General features: G+C 35.6%; 4 protein-coding genes across 4 annotated transcripts in view; all 4 read right to left on the bottom strand.

The window, feature by feature from the left end:
• The window catches only part of LOC140234433 (scavenger receptor cysteine-rich domain-containing protein DMBT1-like), a 144,913-nt gene that overhangs the window by 28,680 nt on the left and 92,941 nt on the right, over positions 1 to 23,292 (bottom strand). The window contains 3 exon segments of the mRNA XM_072314478.1: positions 7,606 to 7,917; positions 10,732 to 10,758; positions 16,159 to 16,467. Of these exon segments, the coding sequence (XP_072170579.1) occupies positions 7,606 to 7,917; positions 10,732 to 10,758; positions 16,159 to 16,467 (648 nt within the window).
• LOC140234374 (thyroid hormone-induced protein B-like) lies at positions 78 to 7,520 on the bottom strand. The gene is made up of 6 exons (XM_072314431.1): positions 7,499 to 7,520; positions 6,225 to 6,287; positions 2,134 to 2,196; positions 1,708 to 1,848; positions 834 to 1,069; positions 78 to 206 (listed from the first exon to the last, which is right to left on the bottom strand). The coding sequence occupies exons 1-6, from the start codon at positions 7,518 to 7,520 to the stop codon at positions 78 to 80; spliced, it is 654 nt and encodes a 217-aa protein (XP_072170532.1).
• LOC140234373 (thyroid hormone-induced protein B-like) lies at positions 11,546 to 13,996 on the bottom strand. The gene is made up of 5 exons (XM_072314430.1): positions 13,981 to 13,996; positions 13,306 to 13,446; positions 12,681 to 12,913; positions 11,943 to 12,063; positions 11,546 to 11,613 (listed from the first exon to the last, which is right to left on the bottom strand). The coding sequence occupies exons 1-5, from the start codon at positions 13,994 to 13,996 to the stop codon at positions 11,546 to 11,548; spliced, it is 579 nt and encodes a 192-aa protein (XP_072170531.1).
• On the bottom strand, positions 17,004 to 22,522 carry LOC140234372 (thyroid hormone-induced protein B-like). Its single transcript, XM_072314429.1, has 5 exons — positions 22,471 to 22,522; positions 19,063 to 19,125; positions 18,638 to 18,778; positions 17,756 to 17,991; positions 17,004 to 17,132 (listed from the first exon to the last, which is right to left on the bottom strand). Exons 1-5 carry the CDS (start codon positions 22,520 to 22,522, stop codon positions 17,004 to 17,006), a joined length of 621 nt encoding a protein of 206 aa, XP_072170530.1.

Genomic DNA, 23,292 nt, shown 5'->3' with positions numbered 1-23,292 from the left:
TACATACACACATAATATTACGAAAGGTATGGTTGTTGTATTTTTTTTCATGAGCGTATAATATATCATTACATACATTAAGTACCTTGTTGGCAGGGGCCTTGAGAAAGTATAATGTCATCTATGGCGATGTCACCTCTGTAGCTATTTCCACATACACCTTCCATGGTAATGTAGAAAGGCTGGGCGTAATTGTCAATGGAGATCTAGTAGTGAAAAAAAAATACAATGTCATGTTCCACATTCTTTTACATAGGAATATTATGTCGACACGATTTCGCCATGATATCTAACACATATTTTTTTATTCCAAACAGGGCATACGCGTGCATAACTCTAAATCCATTCCACTTCAAACCGAACACGATTATTTCTCCATCACGATATGAAATGAAATGAGAATTATCCCGTTCCCAACGAATTAGCTATATCTCCAAAGACTTTACACAAGACCTGCTAGAATGTTGTTGTGTATAGTTCAGAGAGGAGGAAAAATGACCAGACAAATTTATATTATAAACGTTTATGTTATTAACAAAGAAACTATCAAAAAAGTGATGTTTCGATATTCAATCGGAGATCTTATTATTTTGGTATATGTCAACAACGGTTGTTGGCCAATAAAGGAAACGGTTATTTGTGATATGTTTTCATATCTAATTGCTCTCTCTCTCTCTCACACACTCTCTGTTTGTCTGTCTCTCTCTCTGTCTCTCTCTTTCTCTCTGTCACTATCATTTTAGGATTACAATACCTGATAGGTCCATACTACATTTTTTAACATTAATCAATGAAAATGTGACGTCTTTCGAAACACCTCTACAATAACTAACCTCTGCTTTATACCACGCGTTGCCGCTAGTTCCATTAAGCGAGAAAATCATGTCATCTGATCTTGGGGACGTTGATGCTGACTTGTAGACGTTCAGCGAATTAATCGTGCTACCGTACCTATGATACCAGAATGTCAGACACTGAGACCCGTACCGATACTGGGCGGGACTCGTCAAGCGTGCGTTTTGTCCGAAATAACGTGGAGAAGACGTCTCGATGTACATGTAATATCCGTCTGCAGAGAGAGATCAATATAACAGAAAAAAGAAGAAATGAAAAGAGCCGACAAAGTCGGAAAGAATATACGATATAGATGAGTGTCCTCCACTCCGGAGGTAATTCGTTATTCCGAATGTTCGTCAAATCAAAATGAAATAAGGTTCGTAATTCCGAAGGTTCACTAATCATGGAAACAAAGATTAGTTCGTTCTTCAAAAGGTTAATCGATCTGTAAAACAAATAAGGTCAAATGATTCGAAAACAGCTTCCACTCATTACCTTCAAAGGTATCTTTAAACTATGGCATCCTACTAATGAGATATATTGAATTGAATTTATTTTCCATTTCCATGACAACATGAACAGAAGACATGATGCATAACATTGACACACAAGTTAAAATGCAAATTACATTTAAACGGTTGAAAAAAAAAGACAATATGAATGCCAAATGGATGGATCTCCAGAAAGTAATAAGATAACTTATAACTTGAAGATCCAACAACAATCATAAAATACAAATGTATAAGTTTTGTTTTGTTTTGTTTTTTAAAGGGCGCAACATTGACATGCACATCAAGAACATTGAGACATTTATACATTATGGAAAATGTGTATGGTTAGAAAAAGACAACACATAATGTAAATGCTTACAGCCAGTTGTATGGTCCCCGCTTGGTCCGGTACTTGACGTGGGGGTAACACCACTATTACGGGACCAGTCAAAATCATCGTAAGGTGATTGCTGCCAGCCACAGGTACCGGATTCAAAGTCACAGTCAATGTTGTTTTGCCCTGAGAGATCGCAGCACAGTGAAATAATGGTCATTTTTTTCCTATCTGAACATTGAAATTGATTCATCAAACAAACAATTACATGAAAGTATGACTACGAATTTCTAAGACAACACAACATATCAGCAATAGAGGCCTTTTTTAATTTACTTTCACCTTATAGGCTTGCATAATAACTGCATATTACAAAACAGCTGGTAGTTGGATACGTTTAGTAAGGTGATGATAACGGACATTGTAAAAATTGTCATCATATTAAATGGGACTTATACCGACATATCTTACCGTTCAGCGGTGGTGTTGTTGGTTCATAATTTTCATCCGTTGCGGTAACTAAGTCACTTACTTCTGTGTGAGAAAAGACAAAGAAAGTCAAGATATCTCAAACCAATTCCTTTGTGAGACATTACTAAATGTAATCACCCTTGCAGGCTTAAAAAATCAGACAAACGAAAATGGTCTCCTAAAATAGTACAGAAGGTTCAACGACGAATACTTCATCTTACGCTAAGTGTCCTTTGTGATTTACTCATAGGATGGTAGGTAGAATCATAGTTTTTACAATTCGTGTCATATCAACAAAAGCATGGACATTCTCACAACTCAGATGAGATAAATTGATCTTACAATACTTCAATACAAAGAAAAATACTTTTATGATGAAAAAAATAAACAAAAAAGTGTATATCTTACAAGAAGCAACACCTTGTTAAAGATTATTGTGACATTCTGCAGTAATTCTAATAAAACATTGGTGCCTGTGCCTAGTGCCTGTTGAATATCCTTTAGCCTCTTTTTTAATATACTATACTCGGTGATTTGTTTTGTATCCATAAAGCTATATATGCGAAGATATTATATGTATGATTGTTAAGGCAATGTAAAAAATGATCAAAAATAAACTGGCTTACCTTCATACACTGTGGTAAATTCGTATTTACATACGTCATTGAAGTCAGGACAGCAGTCCCTTAAGCTTGTACAGATTTGATCGCAAAAACAGGGACCTGGGTACTGGATGCAACTCCATAAGCTAGAATTCACACAGCAACTCTCTTGGCATGAACCTACACATTTGCGGTCATAAAGAGAAAAAGAACTAGATATATCGCTACGGCTACTGATATGCCTCCGCCATAATGCATGGTTCTCCTAATAGGTCTATAGTACAATGTCTTGACAATGTGTGATGACAGTTTCACACAATTGGCAAAATATTAAAATGACAGGTTTGACACAAATGTGCTGAATGTTCACTTTCTTAGAACTAGGTTCAATTGGATGAATGATTAAAATGTCAGAGTGCAGGTATTTGGGGAACTGATGATTTTCAATTGACTTTTGACCCTTTTATTTAAGTTTATGCATTGAGTAATTTTCAAGGTATTGAGAAAAAGTATAATTTCAAGGTATTGAGAAAAAGTATAATTTCAGTATCAAATGGGAAAATAGCATTATCTAAACCTGGCCTTTGACCTTTGACCTCAGTTCCAAAGAGAATCACTGTTAGGTTGAACATGCATAAATATGTAAGTTTCATGATGATACCTTGAGTTACTTTCGAGATATGGAGGAAAAAGTGCAATTTAGCACTTTCACTTGACCTTTTACCTTTTGACCTTTGACCTTTTGGCAACAAACTTCCCCAAAAATATTGGGTAATACATGCCATACATCAAGTTAAAAAAAAAAAAAAACCTTCAGGCATATTGCATTTTAAGGAAAGTAGTGATATTTTGAGGAGTTGACCTTGACCTTTGACCCCTGACCTTTGACCCATGACCCCCAACTTCCCTAGATAATCACTGCCCATCGGTACAAGCATATATACTAAGTTCCATGAAGATACCTTGAACCATTTGCGAGATATGGAGAAAAACATGAAATTGCAATTTTTTTTCACAAAATAACCTGTGACCTTTGACCTTTGACCCTGTGACCCTAAAATCTACTCAAAGTATTATCCCCCAAGGATATACCCTCATACCAAGTTTGATGTAAAACCACAACACGGTTCTTGAGATATCGACAAAAACAAAACGGGACGGACGGACGTACGGACGGACGTACGGACGGACGGACGGACGGACGACCCGAAAACATAATGCCTCCGGCCACTTCGTTGCGGAGGCATAAAAAGGAAAAAACATAATTATGTCTATTATCTCTGTTGCCAAGAAGAAATACTTAGATACAAAATTACATAAAGCAGTGCCATAGTAGTTCTGAAGAGACATGTCTGCATACACGATACACAAAACATCTTGAAACGAAAATTAGAAAACGTTCTTTTTCGGAGAGGAAGAAGAAGACAAATGAGAGATTTTGATCTTGAATAAGCATGGGTTATTGAAATGTGATCCTTTAAGAAGCGTGAGACTGGTATATTTCGCCATAATTCATGGTTCTTCCGATAGGTATGTGTCTTGACAATGTGTGACGAGAGTTTCCTAGAATTGGCAAAATATCAACATGACGTGTTTGCACAAATGTGTTGATTGTTTGATTAAATTTCCTTGAATTAGAATTATTTGGATGAATAGCTATAATATCGAAGATTGCAAGTATTTGAGGACTTGAAGATTTTAACTTGACTTTTGACCCTCATAACTTCAAACATTTAGAATTCTAAATATATGGAGGGAAAAGTGCAATTTCAGTATTTAATAGTAAAGCTTGTCATTTTAACCTGGCATTTGGCACTTGTCCTTTGACCCTATTACCCTAACATTCTCAAGAGAAACACTGGCAGGCAGTACATGCATAAATATATGTACTAAGCATCATGTTACCTTGAGCTATGGAGATATGGAGGAAGAACTGATATTTAGCATTTGCATTTGACCTGGAAACTTTTTTTACATTTGACCTTTTGCAAAAAACCTTTCTCAGAAAAACTCTATAATAGGTAAGACATGTATACACTAAGTTTGAACAAAGATCCTGCGAGCATTGCATAAATATGATAGAAATAGTGAAACTTTGAAGAGTTGATTTTGACCTTTGGCCCCCTAATGAAAAAACAAACACTGCCAATCTTTCCATCCACATGGACCAAGTTCCATGAAGATACCTTGAACAATTTCACAGAAATGGACATAAAAGTGAAATTTTAATATTCACTTCACCTCTAGAGATTCTTTATGGTGTAGTAGATGTATAGGCCCTATCATTTTTTTTTTCAAAAAGAAGTTTTATTCATATAAACATTCAGGTACAAAATAAATGTCACATACAGTACATACTAAAGACAAATGATCCAAATTTGACAGGAAACTGCAAAACAACTAGATAATGAAAATGCGATTCAAATTCATATTAGATACAAAACCTTAAGTTTTCTCAAACATGTATTCATCTACTTTTTTTTGCTCGCTTTAAAAATTGACAAAATTGCTAAAATTTAACGATTTTTTTTTCTTATAGAAAATATGAAGTATTTTGCATACAAATAAACCAAATTATAACATTTTGGATTTTCTTTAGAACCAAGTATAAGAAAACTATCATTAATGGGAGTTCTATTCTGTAATATAATTTCTTGTATTTGAGCAATAAACCTTTGGGTAGCGTCACATTCCCAAAACAGATGCGCAATTGTTTCTGTGGAGCTCGATCAAACATACAGAGGTGCGTGCCAGATAGCCCCCTTGCAAAAAGTAATTAAACACCGATATTATTACATATCTATGTAAAATGTTATACTCTAAAATAACGAATCCTTTGATTCAAAGTAGATGTATAAGGAACATTATATATTTTAGTCCAATCTAAGTATTGATTTAAAACTTCTTCCCATTTCCTTTCTGATTTAGGTGGTTGAAATACCCTATCACATAATATTCAATTGTACATATCGACATATCTTGATTCTTTTTAAAAATTCTATATCGTTTTTTCTTGTTGCGTCTTTATTTCATTATCATTTGCTGAATTTTTTTTTTCAATATATTTTTCCACTCTAAGGGGATTGCATGAATAACTGAAAAATACTCCAAAAAATAACAGCAAACACCGTATTTAGCCCGAAACTGTTCAAAACTTTCACACGGCCCGTCCCTTGCCAAAAAAAAAATGAATAAATAAATAAATAGATAAATAACAAAATAACAAAATAACAAAATTAAAAAAAATACCAGATATGTAACGCATATATCGTTGAGCATATCAATTGTTTGCAGCATGAATTTGTCCCCTTTTTTCCATTATACGATGTAAACTTGAAACAGCGATTAAGCATTTTTTACCTTATTTGACTTTCCTTTCTTTACATTTTCATGATTAGTGCATGGGTCTAGTCGCGTACTTAATTGTTGAAACGTTAATAAAAGAAATTGTGACATTATTTTTGTAAAGCTGATCCTGACGTGTCTTACCGTTGAGCGGTGATGTTGTTGGTTCATAATTTTCGTCCGTTGTGGTAACTACATCAGTTACACCTATAATGTGAGAAAAGACAAAGACAGATACCCATTTATTTGTCAGACATTCCTATATAGCTTCACCTGGCAAGCTAATAAAACAAGAGAAATGACTTGGTTTCTTAAATCAGCACAGAAAGGTTGAAGAAGTAAGTTTCTTGTGACTTTATTCACCAAAGAACCGATATTCTTCTACATTATGAAAGTGAGGAGAGGAGGTCATAAAATGTAAGTTTTATTTACATGGACATGGGCACTTGCGCAACTGTAAGAAGCTTGAATTCACAAAGCAAGTCTCTGGGAACGAATGCGTCGCAGAAATAAGATACTATAGCTACGTAAATTATGGTAGAATTCTGCATTTCATGTACTTTGGATTTGGTCAAATGCCTTCTACTAATCGGACTTAACTTCAAATCAAGTACGATCCTTACATTCCTCGCCGATTGAGTACTATTTTCTTCGTCTACGGATTTTCCATTAAAAAAGACAACCATTTAAACCAGCTACGATCTAATTACATAAGAATGGACCCATTCAACTTTGCTTTTGGTAGTTTCGGATAGAATTCGCATTGATAGCTACTTTACGCTATTTTCCTATCATTCCCTTTGTTGGATCATCTGTAAATTGCCTTCTATCTATGGGTTTACCATCCTAAAACACTCAAAGCTAACTTTCAATCATTTCCTAAGTTGACTCATATCCATATTGCCCTTTGTTCAGCACAGATGTTTTTCTTTAAAACCGCAGGAAGTGACATTGAAATCGTTTATAATTGAATGGTAAGAAACATGACGAAAGCGCTTTGTGACTGAAGGTTATTTTCAATTGGCAAAAAATAGCAATACGTCAACGACGTTCCCTGTACTTTGCTTTATTGTTGGCTAGTCTGTATACATTCCATTTTCTTATGCCAGATAATGTAGACAAGTCATGTAATGTCGTATCGATATGAATATATATATATATATATATATATATATATATATATATATATATATGTATGAATTAAAGGAGTTTTTGATCATGATATTTATGGAACATAAAGTACATCAACTTTGATTATTTTAAAGTAACCATACATTTTCCTCCTGGGCTACGAGGACACTCTGGCTTTACAGCAACGAAATGCTCATGACGCGCTTTCATTCGGGGTTTTTTTTCCCATTATCAATGAACACAACTTACTGTAACGTTAAACTGGATAAATAAGCCCTAATAGTTACTTTTCCGCATCGGCTCAACCATCTTAATCTTACTGACTCTTTTCATTCTGACGCTAAAATTTCTTATGCATAAACTGTTCAGCGAATGCGTGCAGGGGCATTTTTACCTGTTCGTGATATGCACTTCACACCAGCGTCGTGAGAATGTCCGCAGTTGTGCACTCCGTATCCTCTATGGTGGCAATCTGCCAACTTACTCTCTGTACCTAGGCATTCGACGTTGTCCAGAAGAATCGGGCCAGATCCCTGGCCATACTCGGCGCAGCAAGAATAATCTAAGGCGCCCTCGAAGCCCAGCATTCGACACGTCACGTTGGCCTCTCCAATGTTCCAAGAATCATCACAGACAGTCCCCCATTGACCATTGTAGTAGATTTCCACTCTTCCTTGGGTGTCGTCTGTGCCTCCTACAAGTCGGACTTGAATTTCGGCAATTTCATATAAATGGTAAACAGTCAAAAATGAAGCTAATTTTGTATTATGGATTATCTTGTACGCTATGTTACCTTAATTGCGGTAGAGCCAAAACAACTGAGAGATAAATGCGGTACAATTTCCGCAAGAAGTTATGAAGTCATAGAAAATGATCTTCATTGAAGTCTGTTGGCAGGCTCCGATGCCAGTTTGGGCTAGAAACAACATTATGTCTTACATTCTTCATAAGGGATGTGCATCTTCACTGCATTAACCTTCTCTGTGTTCCCTTTTACATAGGCAGATCCTGAGTGTGTTGTTGAAACAGGAAGTTAATTTAATCACGTTGATGTTATACTTTTGATGTCCAGTTTCCTACAATGCTGCAGATTTTTGGCTCTATAAACCAAACTCTTTGGCACACTCTCGAAGCTTCATACTGCAATCACGATTATTTAGGTCAGCACGCAGTAGCCGCGACGCTGGCGCTACAGCCTGCATGCTTATAGGGAAGTCCGTATCGTGCGTGTATGTAGTTCAAAATAACACAGCGTGATCAATGAAATCACGTGACACATATACGACATACTGATTTGCTTAATGTCAACTTATCGGTTTATGCCGTAAAACACTGATTCTAGACTGAAATTATCCGACATATATATGTCGTTTTGTTGTAAAAATAAATGATTATGATTATTTTCAGAGTGGTCCCACAATTCCTCAAATCCCAGCAAAATGTCGATTGATTTTCACGCTTTTACGAACTCTTCATTTTTTGTTTGCAATTAATAACTGCCAGAGGGCTAATTTGTTTTTTCACAAATCAATTTGTGATGTTTACTATCAATTATTTCACAGAATGATAGTTTATACGCTAAAGACTGATCCTTTTATTAAACTTAAAAATCCATTATATATATATTGTATATACATATCTATATATATATATATATATTATATATATATATATATGTACATATTCATTTCGAAGACTCACAAGGTTCTCGTTCGATTTGTTGTTTTATAACTTATATCCGAAATCCATTTAACGTTTTGTCCTTTTTTCTGTTAACCGACGATTGAAAAAAAAAATCACATCGGAACCCAACATCCAAACAAGTTGAGGAAATTAAAGTAAAGTAAGCTCAGAAGTTAAAAGCAAACGTCAAGTTGTCTTTCAATGAAAAGAAAACCAGATCTAATTGTTTAATCAAGTAATCGAGTAAGTCATTTCCTTTTTATCTAGAAAAGAGTAATAATTATTCATTTCAAGTGGAATCATCCGAATTTTTAGATTTGGATGATAGCCAGAATTTTACATAACCTGAAACATTTTCTCCCAATTGAACATGGAAGTATTTACATTTATTTCTCCGCTTCAGCGGAACCGACTTTTTTAACCTTCAATTCCAGCTGCCAATTCGTTTAGCACAAATCTGTTTCTTAAGTATTTCTAACATTTTTCAATAGTGGTATATTTTGTCATAGAAAAAAAAGAGGATAAATATAGAATTTTTAACAACATGACGGATCAGCGTCAAGGTTTCTGTTTTGATCTTTGTGTACTTTTAGGATTTGGTAAATCTCAATGTTCTGATTCACTTCAATTGCATGTTTAAATGTACATTTGAAGAGTTTGTTCACAAAATAAGTCCATTTTTGAAGACTTTGAACTACGGTCTCTGTCATAAAGTACAAAATAATACCTTTGAAATGATATATTGGTCACTACATATTATGAAGGTACATTTTTAAAGTTATGGTCAAAAGAAGCAAAAATTTCTGATTCTCTTTATTTTTCTTTACCTTCAATCGCAAATATCTCCATTTGGCAAATACGGACTTCAAGGTTTTTGCGAACAAACTCTCTTCGTTTTGAATGGATATTTATTGTATTACGTTGAAAACATGATGTAATTTACATTGCATCTGATCTTAATTAAGAATTCAATGTGACCATGCATCACAAAACCAACAAAAAAGTCGCAAGGCATGGTTTTTAGTTAAGGGCAGATTCTGAGAGAGATACTCTAAGCCTTAGAATGATTTATAACTCAGTTCAAATGGACACCCATAATCTAAATATTGGAAAGAAAGCATACAATCTGGAAAAGTGTGAACTCAGAAAAGAGGCTCTGAAGTCTAGGGTCTATTCATGCGCTTAATCTTTACCAAGCGGTGCCACAATATAGCAATGCGTTAAATGGGACCAAAAAAAAAAAAAAAAAAAAAAAAAAACAGGATGAAAACCAGCGAAGCAACAACATTAAAAGGTTATCAGATTCTGTCCATGACTTATGCCAACATTCAAAGCTGTGGCAAAGAACCCGTTTACAGTGCGAGGCCGCGGCTCGGCCCAGCCCCGCACTATAAACGGGGTCATAGTCTTTTTAAACGTTATTAGAATTGAAAGTGAAAAATGTGCAAAGGATTTTCAAGATATGAAAGACCTCTAAGACATGCCTGATCACACTACGCTACAGAGGGGTTGCAGAATTATGGCTGAAAACACACTTTCCCATTCAGTTCATGATCCCAAACTTAAAGGGATCGTACAGTTTTGATTGAGACCTAATTTCAGGTTTCTAATATTTTTGGGTGAAATAATGAGAAACCACTTATGAAGTGTGAAAGACCATGTTATTCTTTGAGGAATTCAACGCTTATTTGATGAAAATTGGTTTTGAAATGGCTGAGATATCCAAGAAAGAGCGATTCTAATTAAGTGTGGGACCCACCCACTTTATTACGATTGCTTCGTTTTATTTGTTTTTGGATGTTTCAGTCATTCTAAACCTGATTTCCATCAAATAAACTTTGAATTCCTCTTAAAATGGTATGCTCTGTACTATATTATAAGTGTTTTCTTGGTATTTTGCAAAAAGTTAAAGGCCCAATTCTCATCTCCACCAATACTGTACCATACCTTTAAGAATAATATAGAAAAAGGGTAGCTCTTTTACAAAACTCAAGATTGAATTTGTTGACCCATTTCACCTTTTTTGTGTCCCCACGTAAAATCAGGGGTGGTGTGACTATTGTTGGATTAGTGATGCACGGTTACAAAATATGATGGCGAATCACTTCCGATTGAACAGCAGCTGTTTAAAGGCATATTTAATCATAAAGATGAATGAAATTTCGAGAAAAATTCTATCAATGTATAAAAATGAAAACCGTTGGATTCAGACAGTTTTGTACGTATGTGTATTAAACTGCTAAAAATTTCGTTCATGCTGACCCTCTGGAAAATAGTATGGATGATAATACACGTGCCATTGCAATCTAATGACAACGTTTGATGTAACTAACTTACATGAGTGCACATTAATTTAATTGTACACGACTTTTCAATCGTCAATACAAACGTTATTTTCTGCCATATTCTACCTAATGACAATTGTTCATGGCATCACGAGAAGAAGGAATTTAACCAGCGAGGGCAATCAAAGTATTCGTGGAAGCCAGGAATAATTTACTTCCAACTGATTGACAAATTTCCCTACATCGACGTAAATAAGCACTAAATTGTTCAGTGTTTTTAGTAGTAGCCATGATTAAAAAAAACAAAAAAAAAACATGGGCGTCCAAAATGTCATACTCGAGCAGGATTCGAATACGACCTCCTGATCACCGGACAGGCGTCATCTCCACTACACCAGCGAGCTTTCGCTCGACAGCAAGTGTTGGTTCTAATCCTTATAGCATGCAGCGGGTATTGCTTTATTATCCAAATTCATGAAATTCTTCCGTCGAGATGTTCCCATTGCAACTGATTGACAAATTGCCCTACATCGACATAAATTTGCACTGAATTGATCAGTGCTTTAGCAGTAGCCATGGTTAAAAAAAAAAAAAAAAAAAAAAACATCCATTGGTTTCTCTTCCTTATTTATCTCCCTGTTATATAGGTGGTTACAGTCACCTATGCATTTCATATGTTGATCTGGAATTCAGGTGAACCTTGACTGAAATGAATACGAGCACCCGTATGTTTTGCTTTTCAGGGGCCTTATCATATATGTACCTTGCTGGCAGGATCCATGAGAAAGCCGAATATCATCTATAGCGATATCACCTGTGTAGCTACTCCCACGTACACCTTCTATAGTAATGTAGAATGGCTGGGTGTAATTGTCAATGGAGACCTGGTGACGAACAAAAAAAAAATGTGATGAGCAAATTCCCATAACAATTCCATGCAACCAGAGAAATCAGAAGATAATGTATTTGTTTAGTGGTAGTTAACAGTGGTTGCTTAGACGATTTTATTTTAAGTGGCATAGAATAATAATTTTTGATAAGTATGAATTGAGCCCTATATGAAATGAGATATTTCATGTGGCATGTACGATCATAGCAATGTTCAATGTAGTAATGATTTCGTCATGATATCTCAAAGAGATTTCAACCCAAGGGTGATGTTTCCCGAGAGTTTTCAATTTCCTCCATGGGCTTAAATCAACACCTATCAGGATCCTGTTGTCATGAGGTTAAAGAGGGGAAATGACTCACCAGACTAATTTGTAGCACACAGCTAATAAAATCAAGGTGTATATTTTCCATCAGACTGATTTATATTGCTCTCTTTCTCCCTGTGCCCTATGTCATTATCTCTGTCATAATTACTATAGGCTGGCATTCGATCTTGATGATTCAATTTCTTAATTTATGTCCATTTGTGCACACAGTTAAAATGTTTGTGTCCATGTTTACTGTATTTACGTACAAATTAATCTTGAAAAACATATCTGTTATAACTTACCTGTGCTTTGTACCACGCGTTACCGCTAGCTCCGGTAAGTGAGAAAAATGTATCGTTTTGATTTGGTGTTGTTGATGCTGACTTGTAGACATTCAGTGAATGGATGGTGCTTCCGTACATATGATACCAAAATGTCAAGCACAGTGGTCCGTTACGATACTGGGCGGGGCTGATAAGGCGTGCGTCTCGTCCGTAAGAACCTGAAGATGTCTCTATGTACATGTAATATCCGTCTACGAGGAAAAGAAAATGTCACAGTACACTTAATAAAAGAAAGGACAAAATACGGATACAGTCTCTTTAACCCTTTCTGTGCCAATGAGTCAAATGTGCACAAATTTCACACACAAACATATGGAGAGGAAATAAATGTAGCAGGCAGAGGGTTAATACACAGAACGTTCGTTAATCCCAAATTTCATTGTATGGATGGTTTGACAATCCGAAGGTGTGTTGAATTTCAAAATGAAATGAGGCTCGTTATTAAAAAGTCTCAGCTATCCACAAACATAGTAAGGTGTGTTGTTTTTATTGTTCTGTAATCTGAAAATGGAGAAGGTACAATTTGAAAAACATGAAGAAATACTTAAGGTAAGAAAATGAAATTAATACTTAAAGCGCTTACAGCCGGTTGTATGATCCCCGCCAGGTCCGGTGTACCACGACGAAGTGCCTCCACTTTTACGGGACCAGTCAAAGTCATCATAATATGACTGCTGCCAGCCACAGGTACCGTATTCAAAGTCACAGTCAATGTTGCTTTGCCCTGAGAGATAGCAGGATGTTGAAATAACGGTAATTTTATTTGGTAATCTTAGCATACTTCGCAACATTGATGCATCAGTCACTCAGAAATAAGGTAGGATTCTGAATAGTTTTGCCAACATAACATATCAGTAAGATTTTTTTTTTTCAATTTGACTTTCATTTTAAGGCTTAAATGATTAGTGTAGGTCCTATGTCACAAAACAGGGAACACTTGGATAGTTAGGCCCTCTATTTAAAGTGGTAATGAAATAACTTAAAGAAATGTTATCATGGAAGTGATCCCCACATATCTTACCGTAGGGCAGTGATGTTGTTGGTTCATAACTTCCGTCCGTTGTTGTAAGTAAATCAGTCACTTGTATGTGAGAAAAGGCAAGGAGAGATAAAATGTGTCAACCAGATCCTTTGTCAGACATTACTGAAGCTAATCACACTTGCAGGTTAAGAAAATAAGAGAAAACGGTCTCTTAATACAGTACAGAAAGTTTGACGAAGTATACTTCATCTGATTTCATACGCTAAATGGCCTCACTCCTTAACACAGACATGATGGTCAAGAAAGTTAGCTGTGGCCCCCGAGTTGTTAAAATTCTTGTCATATTAACAAAGTATGAATGCTCTCACCAGTCAACAAACATGAATTCACAAAGCATTTTTTGGCATAAACACATCACAGTGGTATCTGTATTGATTGATTGTGGTAGAATTCAAAACTACCTTGGTGTCGTCTTTCCCTATTTCAAGTTGGATTGGACCTAAATTCAAGTTAAGTAATACCCTAACATTTCTCCTCGATCGAGCAGTATTTTCGTCGCCAGTTGGTTTTCCATCAAAAAGCATTCAAACCTACAATTCATTTTTTTTTCATCTGACTCATTGGTATTTTGTTTCCTTCGATGAACAATTTTCATAGCGTTTACCAACAAGAAACATGACAATTGATATTTGCCAATTGGTTTCCCATTGATAAGCTCTGAACACTTCATTCCAATCATTTCGTCCGTAGGTGACTCATCGGTTAAGTGTCTTTTGCCTTTAAATATTTCCTTCTACAAACACCCAAAGCAGCTTTCCAATCATTTCCTAAGATGAATCATCGGCACATATACCCTTTGTTCCTTTCAGTAAATAATTTTCTTGAGATAAAAAAACAACAACTGGGAACTGATTATTGACTGCTAATGATCGTATAAAGGAAGCACTTTGCTACATAAGCCTTTTGAGTGAATTCGAATTGGGAAAACTGAACATGACCAACAAAGTCGACGACAGGTCCTAAAGTTTGCTATATTCAATTATCAGCTACTGAGTAGTCTTGTCTATATTCTCTTTTCTTGAAATAAAATACACATGATAGCACTTGCCAGTAATGTATTAGTGTATTTAAGTTCCAGAAAAGATTTGGCACGATGTATTTTACGGTAGTGATTTTGTGTGTGTATTTTGACTAAGACAAAATAACCAGTCTTGGAGTGATGCACCGCCATTGATGAATAATGTGATGACGAAATGAATGTAGAAATATTATTTGTAGCATAATTCATGTAGAAATGTGATTATTTGAATACTCCCCGTCCCCTCAATAATGTCTCTCAGTGCTGTTTAAGCATAAACCTACAATGTATGGTGGACTATAAAAGGTATATTGGGGCGTATACGGCCTTCACCAGAAGAGACTTGATGATGTATCACTTTTCCAAAGCATGTCGCCCATAATTATTGAGTGTCTAGAAATTGTTTGAAGCATATATTCTTTTCTTCTTATTATTTTTTTAGTATATATGCTAAATGAGGGGATGATATTTTTGCGGCACGATGTTCACGAGGCGTCATAAAGTTAAAAAACAACAACAAATAAACAGATATCAGATTATGTTCATACGTAATATCAAAGACATCATGTCATATGCAGATATAGTATCTCATAGATCCAATACCAACGGATTATATTTCTACAGTATCAATTCGATATGCTTTATGAATTTGATCTGCTTTACAGGATCGGATTATGAGCATCACATTGAATTTCAACTTGATCAGGTTGAAAAGTTACCGTTTAGATTTCCGCCAAGCGACAGGTTTACATTTTGCAACCATTTCTACACAACTACACTTTTACAACCACGAAACTCTTCGATGTCACATCCTTTATCTTTCACCATTACAGCAAAAACAAAACTTTAAGTGACGTGACTCTGACGAAGGAGTTACTTTTCTTTTCACACTCGACCGCTTTTATATTTCATTGACTCTAATCATCATTCCAATACTCAAATTTGTCCCAGCTATAATTTATTCAGTTGAGAAGTGTTAGCATACGCGATTTGTGAAAAGTCTGGTTTTTTTTTTCACTGTCATTATGAAATGTCGTAAATCTTAGTTGCATTCGACAATTTTAATCTGTTGATTGTGAAACATTACTTTGATTTAAATATGATCAGGTTGATCTCGGCATGTAGCCACTAAGTTTCCTCCAATGCTTCAGCTATATACATTGGTTGTACAGCCGCAAAGTTCTGATTACATGTTTTCACATAGTTCTTCCTATACGTCAATACATCATACCGTTACGCTGAGGAAGTGTAGTCCCTAAAGGTATTTCTTTGGTTCAACCCAATCTCCTCATTCCGACGGTCAAATTTGTCCAGCAAAAACTGTTCAGTGCATGAATACGTGCATGTATTAGGACTGTCAAATGTCAAGCATTTACCTGTCTGTATGCACTCAACGCCAGCGTCTTCACCATGCCAACAGTTGTGCATTCCGTATCCGATGTGCTGGCAATCTGCCAACTTACTCTCTGTGCCTGTGCATTGGACGTCGTCCAACAGAATCGGGCCAGATCCCTGGCCGTACATAGCACAGCAAGAATAACTTAAGGCACCCTCAAAGCCCAGCATCCGACACACCACGTTGGCTTCTTCCATGTTCCAATAGTCATCACAAACAGTCCCCCAACGACCATTGTAGTACATTTCCACTCTCCCCTGAGTGTCGTCTCCCCCTCCTACAAGTCGGACTTGACATAAAAAGAAAATATTGGACATAACTACCTTGAATTGCAGTAATTTGATGAAATTGTTCCACGACTTTTCATTTTAGGAAATGCCAAAGGGAATCTCATTAAATGCTTCAATTCTTCAAAATGTTATACTTCGATAAATATTTGAAGGTTTTCCATTTATTTGAAAACCAAATCATATAAATTCGCGACGAACAACAAAGTCTTTATGCAAATCAACACTCTTGCGTCCAGTAACGGTTTATTCATTAAGTATGTTGTTATGATTCTGCTTTTCATATTCCAAATATTTCTGATAGCGATCACAGCCATCTACCTTTTATTTAACATTATATATATATATATATATATATATATATATATATAATATTTCTTTTTTGGGGGGGAGCTATGTCAACTTCGACTACTTTCTATCTCTTTCTCTCTCTCTGTCTGTCATTCTTTATCATATATTTACGTCTCTATATTATACACATATACTTAGAACGTTTTTGTTTGTTTTTTTCATGAGCGTATAATATATCATTATATCCTTAAGTACCTTGTTGGCAGGGGCCTTGAGAAAGCATAATGTCATCTATGGCGATGTCACCTCTGTAGCTATTTCCACATACACCTTCAATGGTAATGTAGAAAGGCTGGGCGTAATTGTCGATGGAGATCTAGTAGTGAAAAAATACAATGTAAAAATACAATGTAATGTCCCAGTAATGAACCAGTGGGACTCGATTTCGCCATGATATCTAACACATATATTTAATTCCAAACAGGGCATATGCGTGCTTAACACTGAATCCATTCCACTTCAAACCGAACACAATTATATCTCCATCACGATATGAAATGAAATGAGAATTATCCCGTTCCCCGCGAATTAGCTTTATCTCCAAAGACTTTACACAAGACCTGTTAGAATGTTGTTGTGTATAGTTCAAAGAGGATGGAAAATGACAAGATAGATTTATATTATAAACGTTTATGTAATTAACAAAGAAACTATCAAAAAAGTGATGTTTCGATATTCAATCGGAGATCTTATTGTTTTGGTATATGTCAACGACGGTTGTTGGCCAATAATGGAAACGTTTATTTGTGATATATTTTCATATCTAATTGCTCTCTCTCTCTCTCCCTCACTCTCTGTTTGTCTGTCTGTCTGTCTCTCTCTCTCTCTCTCTCTGTCACTATCATTTTAGGATTACAATACCTGATAGGTCCATACTACTTTTTAAACATTAATCAATGAAAATGTGACGTCTTTCGAAACACCTCTGCAATAACTAACCTCTGCTTTATACCACGCGTTGCCGCTAGTTCCATTAAGCGAGAAAAACATGTCATCTGAACTTGGGGACGTTGATGCTGACTTGTAGACATTCAGCGAATTAATCGTGCTACCGTACCTATGATACCAGAATGTCAGACACTGAGACCCGTACAGATACTGGGCGGGGCTCGTTAAGCGCGCGTTTTGTCCGAAATAACGTGGAGAAGACGTCTCAATGTACATGTAATATCCGTCTGCCGAGAGAGATCAATATAACAGAAAAAAAAAGAGCCGACAAAGTCAGAAAGAATATACAATATGGATGAGTGTCCTCCACTCCGGAGGTAATTCGTTATTCCGAATGTTCGTCAAATCAAAATGAAATAAGGTTCGTAATTCCGAAGGATCATTAATCCTGGAAACAAAGATTAGTTCGTTCTTCCAAAGGGTAATCAATCTCTAAAACACATAAGGTCAAATGATTCGAAAGCAGCTTCTATTCACTACCTTCAAAGGTATCTTTAAACTACGTCTTCCTACTAATGAGATATATTGAATTGAATTGAATTTATTTTTCCATTTCCATGACAACATGAACAGAAGACATGGTACATAACATTGACACACAAGTTAAAATGCAAATTACATTTAAACGGTTGCAAAAAAAGACAATATAAATGGCAAATGGATGGATCTCCTGAAAGTAATAATATAACGTATAACTTGAAGATCCGACAACAATCAAAAACACAAGTGTATAAGTTTGATTTTGTTTTGTTTTGTTTTGTTTTTTAAAGGGCGCAACAAACATTGACATGCACATCAAGAACATTGAGACATTTATACATTATGGAAAATGTGTATGGTACAAAAAAGACAACACATAATGTAGATGCTTACAGCCAGTTGTATGGTCCCCGCTTGGTCCCGTGCCTGACGAGGGGGTAACACCACTATTACGGGACCAGTCAAAATCATCGTAAGGTGATTGCTGCCAGCCACAGGTACCGTATTCAAAGTTACAGTCAATGTTGTTTTGCCCTGAGAGGTTGCAGCACAGTGAAATAATGGTAATTTTCCCCTATCTGAACAATGAAATTGATTCATCACACACTTACATGAAAAGTACGACTACGAATTTCTAAGTCAACACAACATATCAGCAATAGAGACCTTTTTTAATTTACCTTCATCTTATAGGCTTGCATAATAACTGCATATTACAAAACAGTTGGTAGTTGGATACGTTTAATAGTAAGGTGATGAAAACGGACATTGTAAAAATTGTCATCATATCAAATGGGACTTATACCGAAATAACTTACCGTTCAGCGGTGGTGTTGTTGGTTCATAATTTTCGTCCGTTGCGGTAACTAAGTCACTTACTTCTATGTGAGAAAAGACAAAGACAGTCAAGATGTCTCAAACCAATTCCTTTGTGAGACATTACTAAATGTAATCACCCTTGCAGGCTTACAAAATCAGACAAACGAAAATGGTCTCCTAAAACAGTACAGAAGGTTCAACGAAAAATACTTCATCTAACGCTAAGTGTCCTTTGTGATTTACTCATAGGATGGTAGGTAGAATCATAGTTTTTACAATTCGTGTCATATCAATAAAAGCATGGACATTCTCACAATTTAGATGAGATAAATTGATCTTACAATACTTCAATACAAAAAATAGCTTTATGATGAAAATGAAAAAAAAAAAACATGTATATATCTTACAAGAAGCAACATCTTGTTAAAGCTTATTGTGACATTCTGCAGTAATTCTAATAAAACATTGGTTTTATAAGAATAGGCCCTACCTATAAAAAGTGCTAGTTGAATTTACTTTAGCCTCTTTTGTAATATACTGGACTCGGTGATTTGTTTAGTATCCTTGAAGCTATACATGCGAAGATATTATATGTATGATTGTTAAGGCAATGTAAAAAATGATCAAAAATAAACTGGGCTTACCTTCATACACTGTGGTAACTTCGTATTTACATACGTCATTGAAGTCAGGACAGCAGTCCCTTAAGCTTGTACAGATTTGATCGCAAAAACACGGACCTGGGTACTGGATGCAACTCCATAAGCTAGAATTCACACAGCAACTCTCTTGACAGGAACCTATACCGTGGTGATATTATTTGCGGTCATAAAAGAAAAAAGAAAAAGGAAAAACATATGTCTATTATCTCTGTTGCCAAGAAGAAATATCAAGATACGAAATTGCATGAAGCAGGGCCATAGTAAGAGACATATCTGCATACACGTGAACATCTTGAAACGAAAATTAGAAAATGTTCTTTTTCGGAGAGGAAGAAGAAGACAAATGAGAGATTTTGATCTTAACTAAGCATGGATTATCAAAATGTGAGACTGATATACTTCGCCATAATTCATGGTTCTCCCGATAAGTATGTGTCTTGACAATGTGTGATGAGAGTTTCATAGAACTGGCAAAATATCAACATAACATGTTTATCACAAATGTGTTGATTGTGTACTTTCCTTGACCTAGAATTAATTGGATGAATGGCTATAATATCGAAGAGTGCAAATATTTGGGGAGTTGAAGATTTTAACTTGACTTTTGACGCTATTTTAACGTTAAACATTCAGTCATTTCAAATGTATGGAGGAAAAAGTGCAATTTCAGTATTCAATAATAAAGCTTAGCACTTTAATCTGGCATTTGGCACTTGCCCGTTTGACCATATTACCCTAACATTCTCAATAGAAACACTGGCAGGCAGTGCATGCATAAATACATGTACTAAGCATCATGATACCTTAGGCTATAGAGAGTTGGAGGAAGAACTGCAATTTAGCATTTTCATTTGACCTGGGAACTTTTTACATTTGACCTTTTGCAAAAAACCTTTCTCAGGAAATCTCTATAATAGGTAACACATGTATGCACTAGGTTTCAATAAAAATCCTGCAGGCATTGCATATGATGGAAATACTGAAACTTTGAAGATGAGATCTTGACCTGTGACCATAGACCCTTGACCTTTGACCCCCTAACTCCCAAGACAATCACTGCCAATTTTTACATCCACATGGACCAAGTTCCATGAAGATACCTTAAATAATTTCAGATATATGGAGATAAAAGTGAAATTTAACATATTCACTTGACCTCTAGAGATTCTCTAGGGTGTAGTAGATGTATATTATCATACTAAGTTTCAAGAAAAAACCTTGGGGAGATACTTGGAAAATAGTAAGATTCTGAGCATTTGACATGGACCTTTTTTCCCTTTGAACAGTAGCATATGAAGAGTTTGTTTGCAAAAACCGATAAGTCCAATTTTGAAGATTTTGAAGTACGGTCTCTGTCATAAAGTACAAAACGATACGTTCTAAATGATATATCGGTCACTACATATAAAGGTACATTTTTAAAGTTATGGTCAAAAGAAGCAAAAATTTGCTTATTATTCTTTTTATTTTTCTTGACCTTTAATCGCAAATATCTCCATTTGGCAAATATGGACTTATCGGTTTTTGCAAACAAACTCTTCATATGCACCGAAAAGTCTATATGTGACCCTACATCACAAAACCAACACAAAGTCACCAGACATGGATTTTTACTTATAAAGGGCAGTTTTTCAAAGAGCAGACTCGAAGCTTTGAAATAATGTATAACTCAACTCAAATGGACTTCCCCAACCTATCTAAACACTGCAAAGAAAGCACACACTCTGGAAAAATGTGAACTGAGAGAAGAGGCTCTGCGGTACAGTGTCTATTCAAGCGCTTAATCTTTACCAAGCTGTGCTAGCTGTGTGATGAGAGGGACAAGCCACTGGATGTAAACAACGGGATCAACAATGAAGGGATTATCAGACTAAGCTGAAATTAAGCGTGCTCTATTAACACATTCTGTCCATAATTAATGCAAACTTTCAAAGCAGTAGCATTATCTTTTTAAAAGTTATTACACTTGAAAGTGAAGAGTATGCAAAGGATTTCAAGAAATGAAAGGGGTCCTCTTAAGACATAGCTTATCATTCTACTCTCCCCCCCCCCAAAAAAAAAGGTTTGTAGAAAAACTGCTCAAAACACACTTTCTCCTTGATGTTATGATAGCAATCAAGGGGTGCGACTTTTTGTTCTTTTTGTGATGCACGGTCACATGATAAGCACAACGCCTTGCATTCACACATATGTGCATGCTAAGTTTCATTAGGATACAGTTTTTGTAGTTACGCTCTCTTCAAAAATTGATTACAGACAGCTTGGCCGAAGATGGACATACGGACCAGACGGAAAGTCGGACGGAAAACCTGGAAACATAATGCCTCTGATGAAAAAGAAAAGTAATATGAAAATGATTGGCAAATTGATGACCAGCTTTGATGATGACCAGCCAATATCTTTCCATATATTCCAAGGTATCATAAAAATATTTTGACAAAATATAACCTGTCCAATAATTTTGCATCAAGACCTTTAAAGATTTGATACAACACTGTTACAGGAAAGAAAAAAAAAACCTGGTTACGATTTTTGAAGACAGAAAAACATACCAGCGACAAAGATGTGCTTTCTCGTTACCTTTCTATAGGCTTCCTAAGTAACTGCATGTATGTACTCATTTGGTTCGTATACGTTCATCTATCCAGATAGTATAGTTAGTTCGTACGTATACGTTTAAGTGATTTTAAGGAGACATTCATGGTTTATTTGCTATCTTTGCAAACTGATCACATCATAACTTACCGTTAAGCGGGGGTGTAGTTGGTCCATTAGGTGCGTCCGCCGTGGTAGCCATATCAGTTACTGCTACTTGAACAGAGACAGGAACAAATACGATTTCTCAAACCAGTTGCTTTTATGTGACATTACTGAAATACACAATCCTAGCAGGGATTGATGTTCAGTAGAACAACACAAAAGTTCTGACGACGGACCGGACTATATTTATCAGCAAATAAACTATACTTTAACTGCATGTTAAGTTAATAAAGAAAATCATTCATAAATATACATACAAATAAGGGGTCTAAAATTGATCCTTGTGGCACAAGCTTCAATTCTATTAATTACAGCTAAATGTTGACGATCTTTGAAACAACTACCTACAGATTTCAGAGGAGGGCCTAGCACACCATTATACATATAAGTTTTGTAGCAAAATGAAATAAAATAATTTATAACAGCAAAAACCTTAGTAAAATCAAATAGTGTTAAAGTATTTCTGACGCAACTAGTTATTCTTTTATGAAATGTTATGTTATGCCTGTTTTGTTGTAAAATATGCCCTGTCATATGCTTATGCACTGACATACATGTACGAACTACCAATGTACAGCTGTTCACCTGTACATCGTTGAGAAAGTATTTTGTCATGCTTTGATGAGCAGTGATCCACATGATCTTACTATGATAAAAAATATAGTGAAAGCAGGAAAACCTCTCCTTAACTTTTTTCCGTTTTGCTATATTCATTCACTCATTCATTTATTTCCATATCAAAACATAACATCTACAAATATCAAAATACAATTGCCTTAGAACATTTATACATTTTGAATGGAGGGA

Source organism: Diadema setosum, chromosome 10 (assembly GCF_964275005.1).
Source record: "Diadema setosum chromosome 10, eeDiaSeto1, whole genome shotgun sequence".
NCBI lineage: Eukaryota > Metazoa > Echinodermata > Echinoidea > Diadematoida > Diadematidae > Diadema > Diadema setosum.
Note: the sequence above shows the minus strand (reverse complement) of the source record. Positions and strands in the feature narration are given on the sequence as shown.